The following is a 14,652-nucleotide window of genomic DNA, read 5'->3' on the forward strand; positions in this document are numbered from 1 at the left end:
GCCTGGATGTCCAATCAGTGCATTTCTGTAATTCCTTATGAACATCCTGGGAGTGTCTTTCATACTTCCTCATACACTCATAGCTCTGCAGAGGATATTGAGGGTTCACCAGCAGCGTCCTTATAGCAATTGCTCCATAGCAGCAAGAGCCATTGTTTCTTCATCCATATATAGATATATAAGAATGAAATAACTTCTAATGAGAAGTTCCAGATAAAGAATTATGTCAATTAAAGCCTTCCTAGATGCTGCTGCAGTAAATTCCCCACTGCTGTCACCTCAGGTACTTATCCATTGTGTAAATGCTTGGCATATACATGATCACCACTACTTTTTGTAGTTGTTGTTAGGTTTGGTTTTGGTTTTTTTGTTCTGTTTTGGTTATAGCAAATACATATTTTGGGAAGAACTGAATTATTGAAATTGAATCTTTCTGGCACTGCTCTGTGTCTTTTTTTTTGTGCTTGGACAAGCAGGGAGGCTTGTTCTGTGGCCTACATGCTGGGAAATGTTATTTGTTTGAAAGCTCAGGTGATTATAGTCTTTCATAGATTTTCATGAAATCAGGTTAATAGAAATTCATATACTGAAAGCAGTGAGTCAACCAAGCTGATAAATTAAAGCAACCTCAGTTATCAAAAATTGTGTGATTTGTACTGTAAAATTGCTTAAAATTCTTGGTATTTTGTTGGTTTGGGAGCTGTTGTTTTTTTCTGTAATAAATGCATTTTAAAATAAATTCTGTTCTATTCCCTCATCTTAAATTCTTTAATGAATTGTTTTAGTAATAAAAGTCACTATTTGTACTTGTGATCTAGTGAGATATGCTTAAGTGAAGAACCTAGGAAAAACTATAATGTTGACCTGGTTTTTAACCTGTTCCTATAAATGTCTGCATCTTCTGGACTTTGTAAAAAGCCTTGGAGGACTGTGAAACAATATGAATACAAGGCAAGATGTTCCTGTGGGTGTACTTCTGTGCTTATCTCTTGAAGAGGTTTCTGATTTTGAGGTGCTATTTAGAATCTGTATAGGCACCTTCTATCTTAAGCTGATACAGGAGAGGAGAACAAAGGGATGGGCAGCACCATGTACAAATTGGTGTTACCAGTTTGGGTACAGCCTGCAGATAGTTGCTCTTATCAAATATACTTGAGATACTCTGGTCAGCTAATCAGTCACATATGTTAACATTTTAATGCCTTGCAGCAGAAATTGTCCAGGTATGCTTGAAAGACTGAAAACTGTATATAGGTTAACAAAAGGGGCCATTAATGTTACATTGAAAGTTAGACTAATATTTAACAAAATATAGTTGAATTGTGCTTACATCTTGGTAATGTCTATGGTTACATCATCATGTACATGTTTCTTTAGGCTTTATGGCTTCTCTGGGAGTAAGTTTGTACATTTGCTGTGGAAGAACTCAGCCCTGAATGTTGTGTAGGGGACAATTTAATTCCATTTAGGTTAATTTAAAAGATGCCTTCTGCTTTGGGATGTTGAGTCTTCTGCTTTCTGTTGATAAAATAGGCACACAGCACTGCTGCTTCCATTCCTGAGTTTTACTTTGAAATACTGGACTATGCATGTGCACTTTTGTCATCATGGCAAACTTCTGGATTGTTACATGTGGCATGAATAGCCCTAGTAGTCAATAAATAAGGCTGTGGAACCATATGGTGAGTATTGAGAGTAAAACAAAATGCCACCTTAGCTACTCATAAGTGCATACTGTTGCTGTGGCTGAGGCAGTGCTCCCATGTTTTGAGGAGAACACGATCAGATAAGGTTAATGCAGCATCACTTAAAGGCTTCACAGGTGAAATTTTACTGAAGTATTTCATAAGCTTAAGTGTTTAGAATTGCAGCCTTAATCTCTATAGCTCTGTGTGTTTATTGTATTTGTGTATTGTGGCTTTTCTTTTACCTACACGGTTCACCAACATATTTGTCTTTTTATTAAGAGGCTTAATATTATCAGGGGCCATCTGTCAGGATGTTGCTCTGCATAAAAGCAAGGACTTGACAAAAAGGTGTCTTTGTAAACATTCCTCTTGACCACTCAATGGCAGTCAGCCTGTTTGATGTCTTCCCTAGTAAAGAGGGAAGGTGCCATCCTCTAGAAATGCTTTTCCTAAAATAATTTGCAATTACTGTTACTCTGCTATGAGACAGAAACTTTGGGGCTGCACTTAATGTGAAATGCAGCCACATGGTGTTGGTTACTTGGTCAGGTTTGTCACAGAAAGATTTGTCTCATCTCTTAAAATTTAAAGAAATAAATAAATAGCCCCCCTGAGTTCTCTTTAGTTTTTTAGAATTCACAGAGCATTCTAGCAGTGCATTTCTTCTGTTGGGAGTGCAGAACGACCTGACTGTATTTGCTTTGTTGGCAATATGGACAGCATCCATCAAAAAAGCATCAGAGGAGCTGCTCTTCAATTTAAGACCATGCAAGATTGTTTTATCTCTGTGGCTCCTTAGACTTCTCCATATGGCTTCATTTCGGTTTTTCAATGATGAAGTAAAATATTCAGCATGTAACATTTTATATTAAATATATATGCTATATATGTATATACATATATTTGTGTTTATGTACCATATGAATGGTTTGCTGTAAAATACATGCCTTATTTCAAGAAAGTAGACTTGACTTTGTACAAAAATACTGACTCTTGCACAGATTTATTTTAGAATTATATTTAGGCCTCAAATGATTTGTTTTTCTTCCCTGAGAAAGGGCTGAGTTTATCAAGGAATTAAATGGCAGACCCATAACTTTGGCTCATATCTTGTAGCAAAACAAATAATGTTATTGTGTTTTAACAAATGAGTATGTATCAGATGATCCATGGTAACTTTTGTGCTTGATTTTAGCAAGTAAAAACACGCTTGAGTTTAACTAAACAAATTTTCCCCCAAAGAATGTTGGCCGGCATGCAGTAAACTCCAGTGAGCCTTATTAATTCATTCATGATGCCTGCCCCATAACTTCATGGGCAATAAATATTGTCCTAATTCTTACAAACAGATCCTTCAAAGCTCAAAACAAATATAAGGGAGATGAAAGGAGGTATGTCTGACACTTGCTGGTTAATGCAACTATCTCATGGGGCTGTTAATAATACAGACTACTGCTGTCTGTACTTGGGATTAAAATTAAATAGTCAACACTCCTGCCTGGTCTTATGTATGTTGCAACAGCAGCATCTATATACCATGACAGGTATTATAGATATCTCATTTCACTGTTATACAGCAAATATTTCACTGTTACACAGCAAAGTGGATGATCTGTCCTGAAAGAGGAGAAAAAACCACATCCACCCATCTTCCTCACCTTTTCTGAAATTTGGTGTTGGAGCTTGCCATCTCTAGTGCTTGCACCAGAGGTTGCACAGAATACCTGTATTTATAACAGCTCAGCTAGAATCCCAAAGTGGGATATGCATCTGAAATGGTTCTAAAAAATGGGAAGTAGATAATAAAATCAGGATTTTTGTCTCCATTACAATGGCAGTATTTTAAAATGTGCAGAAAAACAATCTGAGGTTGGAAGGGGGGGGGGTTATTTTGTTTTGTTTACATTTAAACTGGTTTACTGCTTGGTTTACAATACTTTCTTTCAGAGAGCTAGGCTGAAAGCAGCAGAAGACACCAGTTGACAGTCAGTTTAATTTGCTGATTCATCTGTTACAGGGATGGCGTCAGGCCAGAGCTTGGCTCGCAGACTAAAGGCTGAGAGCTGTGAAGAGCTGGGGCTTGAAGGAATGTTGTTAAATTGTTACTGAGTGGAGGCAGTGAAAGTTTTTTTCTTTAGTTTTAAAGTGCTTCTAATTTTGCATTGACAGAAATCTTTCTACCTTGAACTCGAAGTGTTTTTCGGTTAAAGGGAGATCAGACATTAGAAAGATACAAGGATGGAACAGCTGGCTGTTAGTTAAGTGCTTCTTCCATGGATATCTTGTGCAACCAAAAATGCAGCTCAAATAAGCTTATGTTTCACAGCAATCAAACAGAGTTTTGGCAAAGGCTTTGCAAATGTCGTCTTTTCCTGGCAGGCTTGCAAAATAAACCTGCTGGGTTAAGTAATGAGACTAAAAGGGAAAAAATCCAGGAAATCTTTTCTTGCCAACAAGCAATCTGGAAGAGGGTTATGACTGAAGAATTGATAGTTTCTAATTTAAAAGAAATGTCTTAAGTAGATTTAACTCTTTTTGCACAAAGTCTGACTTTGAGAAGAGCTTTGAGCATCTAGTTCAGACATTGTGACTTCTAGAGAATATGGCATTTTGGGTTTGTTTTGTTATGTTTTTTTAATTGCTAACAATGGAACTAGAAATTGTTTTATGAACAGAACAAATAGCTTGCAGCCTTCTGCTTTTCAAAATAAGTTATTTCAGTAGAGGGCATGCTGTCATTTAAGTGTTTTGTATATAATATCATTCTCCTCCTCCATAGCTGTAAACACCAGCCGGTATGCTGAAAGTTATAGGATCCAGACATATGCAGAATATGTGGAGAAAAAACATGAAGAAAAACAGGCCAAGAGAAAATGTACAGAAGATAGTTGGAAGGAGATGGAGAGGAAGAGGTTAAAAACCCAGTGCACACCTTACGTTTCCCAGAGTCGATACTACTGTGTTAACAGGTGAGATGTCTGTGCTGCCAGCTCGTGTTCTTACTGCATTTCTATCCAAAACCAAGCCATTTTCAGGTACTTCTTAACTAATCCAGGACATTTTTTCTGTAGGTATTTCTTTCCATATAAATCAGCAGTGGTACATCAGCAGTCACAAGATGATAGGTAAAGCAACAGAAGGAATTTCATCGTATAATAATGATGAATACCAAATGTGATCAGACTTTTAAATGCTGGGATCTTGAGGGCAGGTCACATCACAGCTTCTGAGCTTGATGTAGCAGCATAATATCTTATAACCAAAATTTCGAAATTATTTTCTTTAGTTTTATGACACTTGTGAATGGCTTGTGTCACGTGGACGCTTAGTTGTCATCATATATCCTTTTAAAGACCATGTTGGTTTTGGGCTGGTGATAATAGTGCCACAAAGAATGGTATAAATTCCATGGTAATAATAATGCCACAAAGAATGGTATAAATTCTCTTCTAGAGCAGTCCTGATGAAGTTGTCCTTATGCTTCAGAAATAGGATGGCAAATGATGATACTTGCATGGCATTAAGCTTTTAGTATAAAGCTTGAAAAGGGCTTTAGTTCATTATTTAAGGACAAAATTAAGTCAGGACATGATGCTTTTGGTTCTGGTACAGTATGTTCCCTGTGTTGCTGTGTGTATTTCTTGTTCCATATTTATCTGCTGATATTAATGACAGGTTTTGGATATGATGGTAACAGTCAGCTTCTTCCTCAGTCATCTGTGTAGCTGAGCATGTGAAGAGATTTTTAGTGTTAATATAATTGTATAAATAATTTACCAAGTTATTGCCATTCTTCGCCCTCCCTTCTCCTGCACTGTCCCCCCAGTTCTATGAATTCTGCATGAGAATAAGTTTAAATGGAGTGTGTAAGTTACACTTCTCTAAGCAGATGTTTTGGTTTGTTTTGGGGGGATTTTGTCTCTTCTCCTCCCTGCCCTGTGGTTACACAAACCAAATTTGGTGGTAATAAAACCAGTGCTGAGGTATTTCTGCTTTATCTTTCTTGGAATGCTACATTAAGTTCTAGTTCTCATTATATCTTCCTGTAAATGTTAATCTGTCGAGTAACAAATTCACTAAAATTGTTCTGTTCTTTTCTCAACCTTATAATTTTGCAGGTGTGTATTTTGGCAAGCTGTCCGATGTTCATGACTTTTGTCATGCTGGGTATTCTAAATGTGTTATAGACGTGTTTGATTCAAAAAAACATATGGAGGAATGATGATACAATCCATATCAAATGAAGTTAGGTTAATGGAACTGTAGTACTCAGGGATCCTGGGGAGCCCATGCTGTGGAGATGAGGATCTCTAAGGTTTCTCCTGGCACCAGCCTGCACGTGGCTAAGGCTTAGCTCTGTAACTAAGGTGGTAGACTATTTAATAGTCTGGAAGTACTTACTACACCTTGAGTTTGCTGCAAAGAAACACTAAGTTCTAGTTTTGCTCCTGCCAGAGGAAGTGCCTCCTCTCAATGAGTGCTGGGGTTTGGGTACCTCACAGGTTGCAGGCAGATGGTAATGATGGCAGCTCATGAAGAGCAGGAAGTGCAGAAAGCTGATTTGCTGATCTCTTGCACAGAAGTTTACGATGCACCGCAAATGTGTCATTTGGAAAACTGCTGAACAAAATTTTCAGTAAATTCACTAAAAGTTGACATAGCCCAGTGAGTTATCTGTCTAAGCACTTATTCTCCTTGAAATTTTTTAATACCTTTTTTTCACCTAGTGTTGTAAAATTCTAGAAGAAGTAGCTTTTTGTTTCACATGATCAACAACTTGATAGCCTTGGATAGCAGCCTTTATTTTGCTGACAGATCTCTTATAATTGATGTTACATAATTTTTTGTTCTCTTATTATTCCATTAGTAAAGTGATTTGGTTCTGTCCCACATTGCCTCTCATGCAGGTCTTTTGACATGTTTTTCTTCATTTAGTTTTATTTTTTACTGGTTATATTAAATTCTTTTGTCAATTTATGTTTTGTAAATGCTTCCTCTGAAGTATAACCTGTTTAGATAGAACATGGAACTGCAAACCATGATCTTTGATTTCACTCAAGATGAACTCTTTGTTTTCCAGAAGAAGGTATATAAAAATATTTCTATCTAAAGGTATATAAAATATTTCTATTTTATCTATTATATACAATAATTTTAATATAAAATGCAATATCAATATTTATATAAACAATTGGGACAATTATGTATGAATGCATGTATATTTATCCAGATTAGCTGAAGTCTTACGTAGCTGAGCACTCAACTGAGCTGGATACTGTGAAGTATCCAGCAGCTGATCCCTTATAATAGCTTCATGTTACTGCATCCTTTATTTATTTATTATTTAATGAGCTTGCTGCATCAGCTTCTGCCAAGGAGCACAGCTGCAGGATAGCAGTTTGTCTCCATGATGACAATGTGTCCTGGTTACTTTTTCATTCAGTAAGGAAGTTGTTGAGTATTTCTTGTAAGGAACTTTTGTCTTAAATTGACAGATTGATAAATATGTAACAAAGGTTCTTTAATTCTTGTCTTGTTGATAAAACAGTAGTTCTATATTGTAGAGGAACTTCTCTTCAGAAAATAAAGTTTAATAGTATTAATAGCTGTCACAAGGTAAAATAATTTATAATTAATATGTATCCCTTGCATATAACTTAATACTACCCTTAAATAGAAAAATTGATTTCAATGGAAATATGCCTAATTATTAATGTAAGATGGAGAAGTCGATGAAAAACTGTTGCATTTGACAAAACTTCAAGTAGTAAATAAGATCCCCTTGTCCAGACTGTTGCTATTCAGAACACACATAGGAAACAGATGGAACTGGCTGTGTTGTGCTTAGCAAAGGACTGCCTGCCAGCTCTGCCATGACTGTTACATGCATGGCTTTAAGAGCTTTTCCTTAGCAAAACAGTGTTAAACCATAGCAGGAAAAGTCAAATAGGTTTGCTCTATGGAAAACTAGGTACCCTGCCCTGTTTGTACTTACTTATTCTCCTGATCATCATCTGGAAAGAGTAAGGAAGAGTAAGGGCAATGCCAAAAGACAGTGTACAAGGAAAGGATACAATACTCTGCCTAAAACTGTGAGTGATGCATCTTCTGTCAAGTCAGGGTGCTGTTTGTAGCACCACTTCATTGAATGTCTTCATTTTGCCAAAGATATATAATTCTTGAAATGTGCAAGTGTTTCTACTTGGTTTATTGATGATGATTCTTTTGGTTTATTACAGAAATGGTTGTTTACAGTGGTTTATTACCTGCTAAGGAATAGGAATTGCAAAAGCTGAGGTATTAAGGGTATAGATAACAAATACTGCAAGTAAATTATTATAGTATTCCTGCTTGTAGTGTTATTTTAGGGGAATTCACCTGCTCTTCAGCTGAAATGACTGATTTTTATGATGGATCAGTATCTACTCCCACCCCTCAATGTTGTTTCAAGTGTCAAGAGAACTTAGTTTTGTGTAAATGAAATTTATTTGAAATTGTAGGAACTCATATATCCAGGCCAGTTACAAATACCTTGTTGTGATGAAGTGTTTCTTTGAAAAATCAGACATGCTTTTCCAAAACAGAAAATGCTAAATGCTACATCATCATAATTGTTTTCCTACATTTTGCTCCCCTCCACATGCTGATTCTTTCAATTTAATTACCATAGTACTATTTGGATTGCTGCTATTTAGTACATCTTGAAATATCTTCTCTAGAAAATAAAATGAGTTATTGCCTGGACAGCTGTTGTACAGGTGTGTTTTGAAACCTGAGTGTTACATGGTTAGAGGATGGTGTAAATCTGTGTCTCTAAATGGTCATAAGGATCATAGAAGAAGTCTGTCTGCATTGGGCAATGACTGAAAGCTATTACTGTGTTCCAGTCTTTAACTTTGTTCAGTTGTTTCTCAGCTGAATGAAGAAGTTGAGGCAGAAATGTGGACATGTCCAAAATAACTGTTCTAAGTAGAAAACTGAACTTGGAGTAGTGCTCTAACTCTTATATGCAACCATACTCATTTACTGCTAGGTACATAAATAATGTTGCTGTAATCTTAAATCTTATTTAAGGTTAAAGAAAAACAAGACATAAAAAAATTAACCCTTTCCCCTCCAGAAGCCATGCAATCAATGAATGAATAGCAAATAATTTTATTTGGGAGAAAGGAAGACAATGGTTCTTCATTATAAAATATGTTTATTTTGTATTTTGTGCTGCCCCTTTTTGGTGGTGGGCTTTTTTTTTCCCCATAAGGTATCTGCAGGAGGACCATAATGCCTAAAATTAATTTTTATGTTGTTCTTTGGTACGCAGCTAAATGTGCACTGAAGGTCAAGAATTTGTTTCTCTTTATTTGCAATAACTTCACAGGAGTCTCATGTTGGAAAAAATTAAATTCAGCCATAAGACCATTCAAGAAGGGATCTTCTTCCTACAGTGAGTGCAAGTTCCCTTCTGAGAGCCAAGTGCTGAAGAAATCCTGCGATCATAATTTGTGGTTCCTGAGATTTTTCTTCCTAATGTATTTTTCAGAATGGCTTTCCCCAAAGTAGAATTCTTACAAGCTTTTCTAAACTTTATTTTTAAAAAAATAGTAGTTTTTCATTTCCTAATGCTACTTCTTCCCTAGTTTTTTTTCTTTCCAACCCTAGTTTTTGCCTGTTTTGCAATCTTGAAGTGTGTACATAGGATTAACAGTTCTATCCAGCTTTTTATTGGTGGTGGTTATGGTATGACTCAAAATGATGATTTGTAAGAAATCATGCAAGAAGGCCTTCTGTGTGTGAATGTTTGGAGGAAAAACCAGCTATTCATCAAAGTAAATGGTGTTTGTGCTCCTAAAGTGGATGTAAGAGCATGAGACGTAATCATATGTTTCATCTTTGTTTATTGCCTTTGGACATCCCAGACAGACTCTGTTTTAAGTTGCAAAATGTTCAGCTGAAGAAATTCCATTTCAAAGCCAAAAGTATACTGCAAAATTTAACAGTTCTTCCTTTAGCTGAAACCATACTGAAACACTGCAATTCCCTGCTGTTGATTGAAAAGAAAAAAAATACCTTGTAAAGCTTTACTTTATAACTTAGTATTAAGATTTATTTAACTCACAGAATAGAACATGGCTTAGATGCATACAGCCATATTGTGTAGTTCTAATTAAAAAATAAAAGTTCATAAATCTAAAACTACCCTTTATAAAATTGGTTGTTCTAAAAGCATTATATTAGACATTTAATTAGCTGGTGTTTACATATCTAGAAGTTTATAATGGGAATTGCTTTTTAATTAGCCCCTTTGCTACCTCATTCTGTTTTATACTCATGCTAATTTGATTTTAATATTGTCAGTTGTCTTTTAAGGAAATTTAACAATAGCATTGCAGTGGAACAAAAGCCTACACAAGGTTATTTCAGTATGTGCTGAATGGAGTGGAGCTCTGAGTTCATCTTTATACTCTGTTAGTCAGACTTCATTCAAATGCTGCTAATTAAATGAGTGTGCAGTTTTTTGTGCTCTTTATTTTACTGGTCCCATGAATAACAGGACTCTGCACTTGAAAGCCAGATTTAAATTTTATATGTGGAGCTTGATATTTTCCTCTACCTTTATATATAAATGCTTTTAAAACTACCTGTAGTTCCAGGAGAGAGGTGAAGTGAGCCTGTAGACTCCTTCAATTTCAAGATGTGGTTTTGAGGCTTCAGTTGTGCATGATTTGGTGTCTATTGACAGTGCTTTAAAGAGCTTGCTTAACTATGAGAATAAAATGTAAAACTGTGCAGGGATAGAGAACTGATTAATTACATTTCAGATGAGTGATCTCATCAGAATAGTAGCTGAGACATCAGTAGTACAGAAATGAATACCTTGATCTACAGAAGATCAGATTAGATAGCAAATTTGAGGAATTTTATAGTTAGGCCAAATCTTTCAGATAATGTAATTTCATGGTACACCACTTAGGACAGTTTATTCTTCTACCTTCATGTACAGCAATGTGTACCTATGTACCTATGTCTTCTTGACTTTTTCATAATCATCTTTCTTCTATGTTCCAGTTTTACAGGTACCAGTACAGTGGGAAAGAGAAGCATGAGTCCTATTGAGGAAGAAACTGTTTCTGATGATATGGAAGAGGGAGAAGGCCAAGATCCAGAAAATGATCAGACAGACTCCTGTGCAGAGTCCCTTCCAGATGGCAAGAAGAGAGCCAAAAAGTTGAAAAAGATCAAGACAGAACAAGTTCCAGCAGGTAAGTGCTGGAACCATGTTAATGCACTTGGTTTTCTGTTCTGTTTGGAAATGTTCTAGGCCTGAACAGAACTGAAATTCTTTTCTTGAAAGTCATTGCTTCTAGCAGTAACTTACTCCATTACATTCAAAGTTCTTCTTGAAACTGAAGACTGCATCACATAAAAATTGTAAAAAAACTCAACAAACAAACTCAAAACAACATCAAAAAGCAAAGAACTCAGCCCAAACCAAAAAACTCACAACCAACCAAAGGAATCAGAATGTAGTTGATTTATTACTTTTGCTTGCTTTCTTCCTTAAAATAAAGCTTTTTGAATATTTTTTAGGTATTCTTTTTTTTTTAATGTGACTTTGTAGATAAGGTTACTAAAGGTGTTTTGCATTGTAAGCAAAATTGAAGGCACTCTGTTTTGATGTATGCATTAATTCATTCAGTGTTCTGTGTGATGTTTGTAACCATAATTTTTATTTGGCTTCATTTGACTGAAAACTTTTCACCTAGGGTTGATGTGAAGGTGGGTGTTTTCAGATTTTAATACCTATTTTTTTTTTTTTGGCCAAAATACTTTGAACTGAACATCTGACTAAATGCAGACAGGTTACAATCAGATGATTATGTTTCACCTTGTAATTTTTGCTGTTTTGTGAGTTAGTGCAGCTTGTGCAAAAAAAGTAAATAACTATCCTTAGATCACATGAATTTAAACATGAAAATATTTTAATTTTATTGATCTATTTCTTGTTGATTCTATTTCAATGTTTGTTAGCAATTTCTTGCAGAAATTGGACTATAATAAAAATTAAATCATATTTTAATTTGGTCCAGATGACCATACCATATTAGTCATCTGGAGCACTGCCTTATTGAAGTATATTCAAATATTCATAATTAAAACTTTGTTTCAATAACTGCACTAGCAGCTTTTATCCAGAAAGCAGTATTGTGTACCAGACATCCTTTCTCCCAACTTGGTAGAGTAAAATCTTTCTTAGCTGATTCAAAAGCTGTGCTTGGAAATTATTTTCTTCTTTTTGTTCAGTAGGGCAGTTGGGGCCTGTAAGCATATGCAAAATGACAAGAGTGTCTGTAATTCTGAGTATAAATTTCAGGTTCTTATTTGGCATTATGGGAATATATGTTATCGGTATTAATGATTCATCTTTATTCTCCAGTTAATTTGGGATGGAAATATTCTTCCCTGTCTTAACAGCCTAAATAAAAATAATGACAAGCACACTTGGGAAAATAGTATTGAACTTTATCATCCCAGTAATTGCAAAACCAAAATTACCTAATTACTAGGGTTAAAAATACATTATTTACCATTTATGTAAGAAACTTGAAATTAACCTTTACTTTTTCCCCTTTTTTTTAAAAGTACCTATTCATAAACAGTCTCTTGGTTCCTCTTTGTAAATATTGACTTGCCAGTAATGTATCTAGAGCCTCCCTCTTTAGGAAAATGTGTCTTAATATCCTCTGAAAGAACAACAACAACAAAAAATCTTGATGTAATTTTTATTCCATGATTCTGTCTTCTAGGAAGCCTCACAACTAGTTCCACTGGAATTTTTGAGGTCCCTGAAACATGGTAGGAAACAACTGCCTTAAAAAGTGGAATTGATTGAAAGCAGTTGAGAGAATACACCTCTTGGAAGCCATACTTTATTTAAATAAAGTGGTGTTAACAAAGCAGTATGTGTCCTGAAAATCAGTTTAATTATTTTAAACTGTTTCTTGAACAATCACTGTCAATTTTACTCGTGTGTACATCACCTAGTATATGACTTGTCGTTGATCCTGTGAAATCCTTGCTGTTGTAACTGATGTTAGGTTTAAGAAGCAAGACTCAATGTCCTTTGGTCACCTCCCTTGGCATGCTGGCTGTGAACTGTACAAGAACTGGGACTCTGTGATTTTGTGCTAGGCTGTTTCCTTTGCTTGGGGAGTTTCCACAGCTCTCCTAATATTTAACTGTTTTTTCAGGCAGCTTCAGTATGCTGTCAGCATTCTGGAAACAGGTAAAACTGCAGTTTTACTTATTGCTTTCTACCTGTTACTTTATCCAGGAACATTTTCTGAATTTCTGTTCTCTACCCCCACCTCCAGTGCAGTTGGTATTCATCTAAATACCAGCCTTACACATACCTACCCTTTCAAAAAACTGTAACTTAAAAGTTTCTCAAACATTAATTTCCTGGTGGGAGGTAGTTTTTCATTGTTTTCACATCTGTTGTTCCCACTTTTAAATCCTGACTCTGTAAAAAACGTTTTTGGTAAATGTGATAAACCTGCTAACTGCACCAGCCCTTTATTTGTTTAAAAAAGGATCTGCATTGGTAGATTTCAGAAAATGTTTGATATTTAAATTTTTGTATCATGGAAATAAAACCAAAATATGTATTTCCATAACATGAAAATTAAAGACATTTTCTTAGGAACTGGTTTGTTTTTATTTATTAGCGTCTGAAATGGTTTGAGTGAGATCTTCTTTTTGTTTTCCTTCTTCCTAATATAACAATTTTTTGTCATCCTGTGAGTAGCAGACCCTTTTATTCCATTGACTGTTTTCAAGATATTTGTGAAACGTAACCAAGAAAAGCAAGCCTATTGTCATAAGATTTAAATTGCTATGTGTATCCCTTGGAGGGGTGAAAACAAAAGAATTCTACAAATCAGCAAATTCAGAACCATTCCTGTGGAAGAGTGGAATATTAAGAAGGCTTCATTATCTTATATTTACACTAGAGTGGGAACCACTGTCTGTTAAACATGGAATAACCTGTTTGAACGTATGTCAAAATTTGTGGGTTTTTAAATGATTGTGAACTTGCATTGCCAAGAGGAAAAATAATTTCAAGATGTTAAATGTGAAATGTTGCATTTCTAACCTTAGAATGCTCCCAGAAGTACTGTAATTAAATTGTTTAATAGCAGTTCTATCATCACATTCTCACACTAAAATGTGGGAAAGGAGACTTGTTATTAGTGATGCAAGGGAAAATTAGTAACTGAACTCTTGTGCTCTCCAGAATCCAGAGACTTTTCTTCCCCAAGACTCACGATCTTGGAACTAAATACTTAAATCACTTTCACCTTGAGTATCCAAACCAATTGTAAATTTAGTTCTCAGAGTATGTGCAACACCTAGTAACAGTCAAATGGAGTCTTCATCTCTCCTTGAGGTGATTCAGGTAAATCACATGGTGTTCTATCCAAATGTTGGAGTGAGTTATTAACTGTATATCCTAAAGAATTGGCTTGGCATGATTTGGGACAGAGCTCGAGTCATGATGACAAAAGAGCACAGAAGCATTTAAGGGGATTGTCAGAAGTACAGGTTAAGGGGCAAGGCATTAGCTGCTCAAGAGACACAGAGGGCAACAGTGTCACAGAGAATCCACCTGGAGTCTGTACCCTGAGGCCTGTAGGATCTTTGCTCTTGAACAGCAATGCTTACGTACCTGCAGGGAATATGTAAGTCTTAATTACATTACAATCCAATCCCCTAAAACTTGTTTCTTCAGCGTAGGCTACACTACAAAGGTTAACAGCTGTACCCACTATTTCTGTGCACCTCCTCTCAGGTGTCACTTTGAGAAGCTGGATGCTATTGATCTCTATCAGTAATTAATACCACTTAAGAAAACAGGATTGTTGCATGCCCTAGTCTTTACATGTGTTTGATTTTACCAGTTGACACC

The 14,652-nt window shown here is 35.6% G+C and overlaps 1 protein-coding gene across 2 annotated transcripts in view; it reads left to right on the forward strand.

Moving 5' to 3' along the window:
• PARN (poly(A)-specific ribonuclease) overlaps positions 1 to 13,389 on the forward strand; it is a 41,647-nt gene extending 28,258 nt beyond the window's left edge. For both annotated transcript variants that reach the window (XM_066560998.1, XM_066560999.1), the window contains exons 22-24: positions 4,468 to 4,657; positions 10,752 to 10,945; positions 12,491 to 13,389. In XM_066560998.1, the coding sequence (XP_066417095.1) occupies positions 4,468 to 4,657; positions 10,752 to 10,945; positions 12,491 to 12,543 (437 nt within the window). In that variant the 3' untranslated portion in view covers positions 12,544 to 13,389. The remainder of the gene's footprint in view (positions 1 to 4,467; positions 4,658 to 10,751; positions 10,946 to 12,490) is intronic.
• The last annotated feature ends 1,263 nt before the right edge of the window (positions 13,390 to 14,652 follow it).

The sequence above is a fragment of the Molothrus aeneus genome, chromosome 16 (assembly GCF_037042795.1).
Source record: "Molothrus aeneus isolate 106 chromosome 16, BPBGC_Maene_1.0, whole genome shotgun sequence".
NCBI lineage: Eukaryota > Metazoa > Chordata > Aves > Passeriformes > Icteridae > Molothrus > Molothrus aeneus.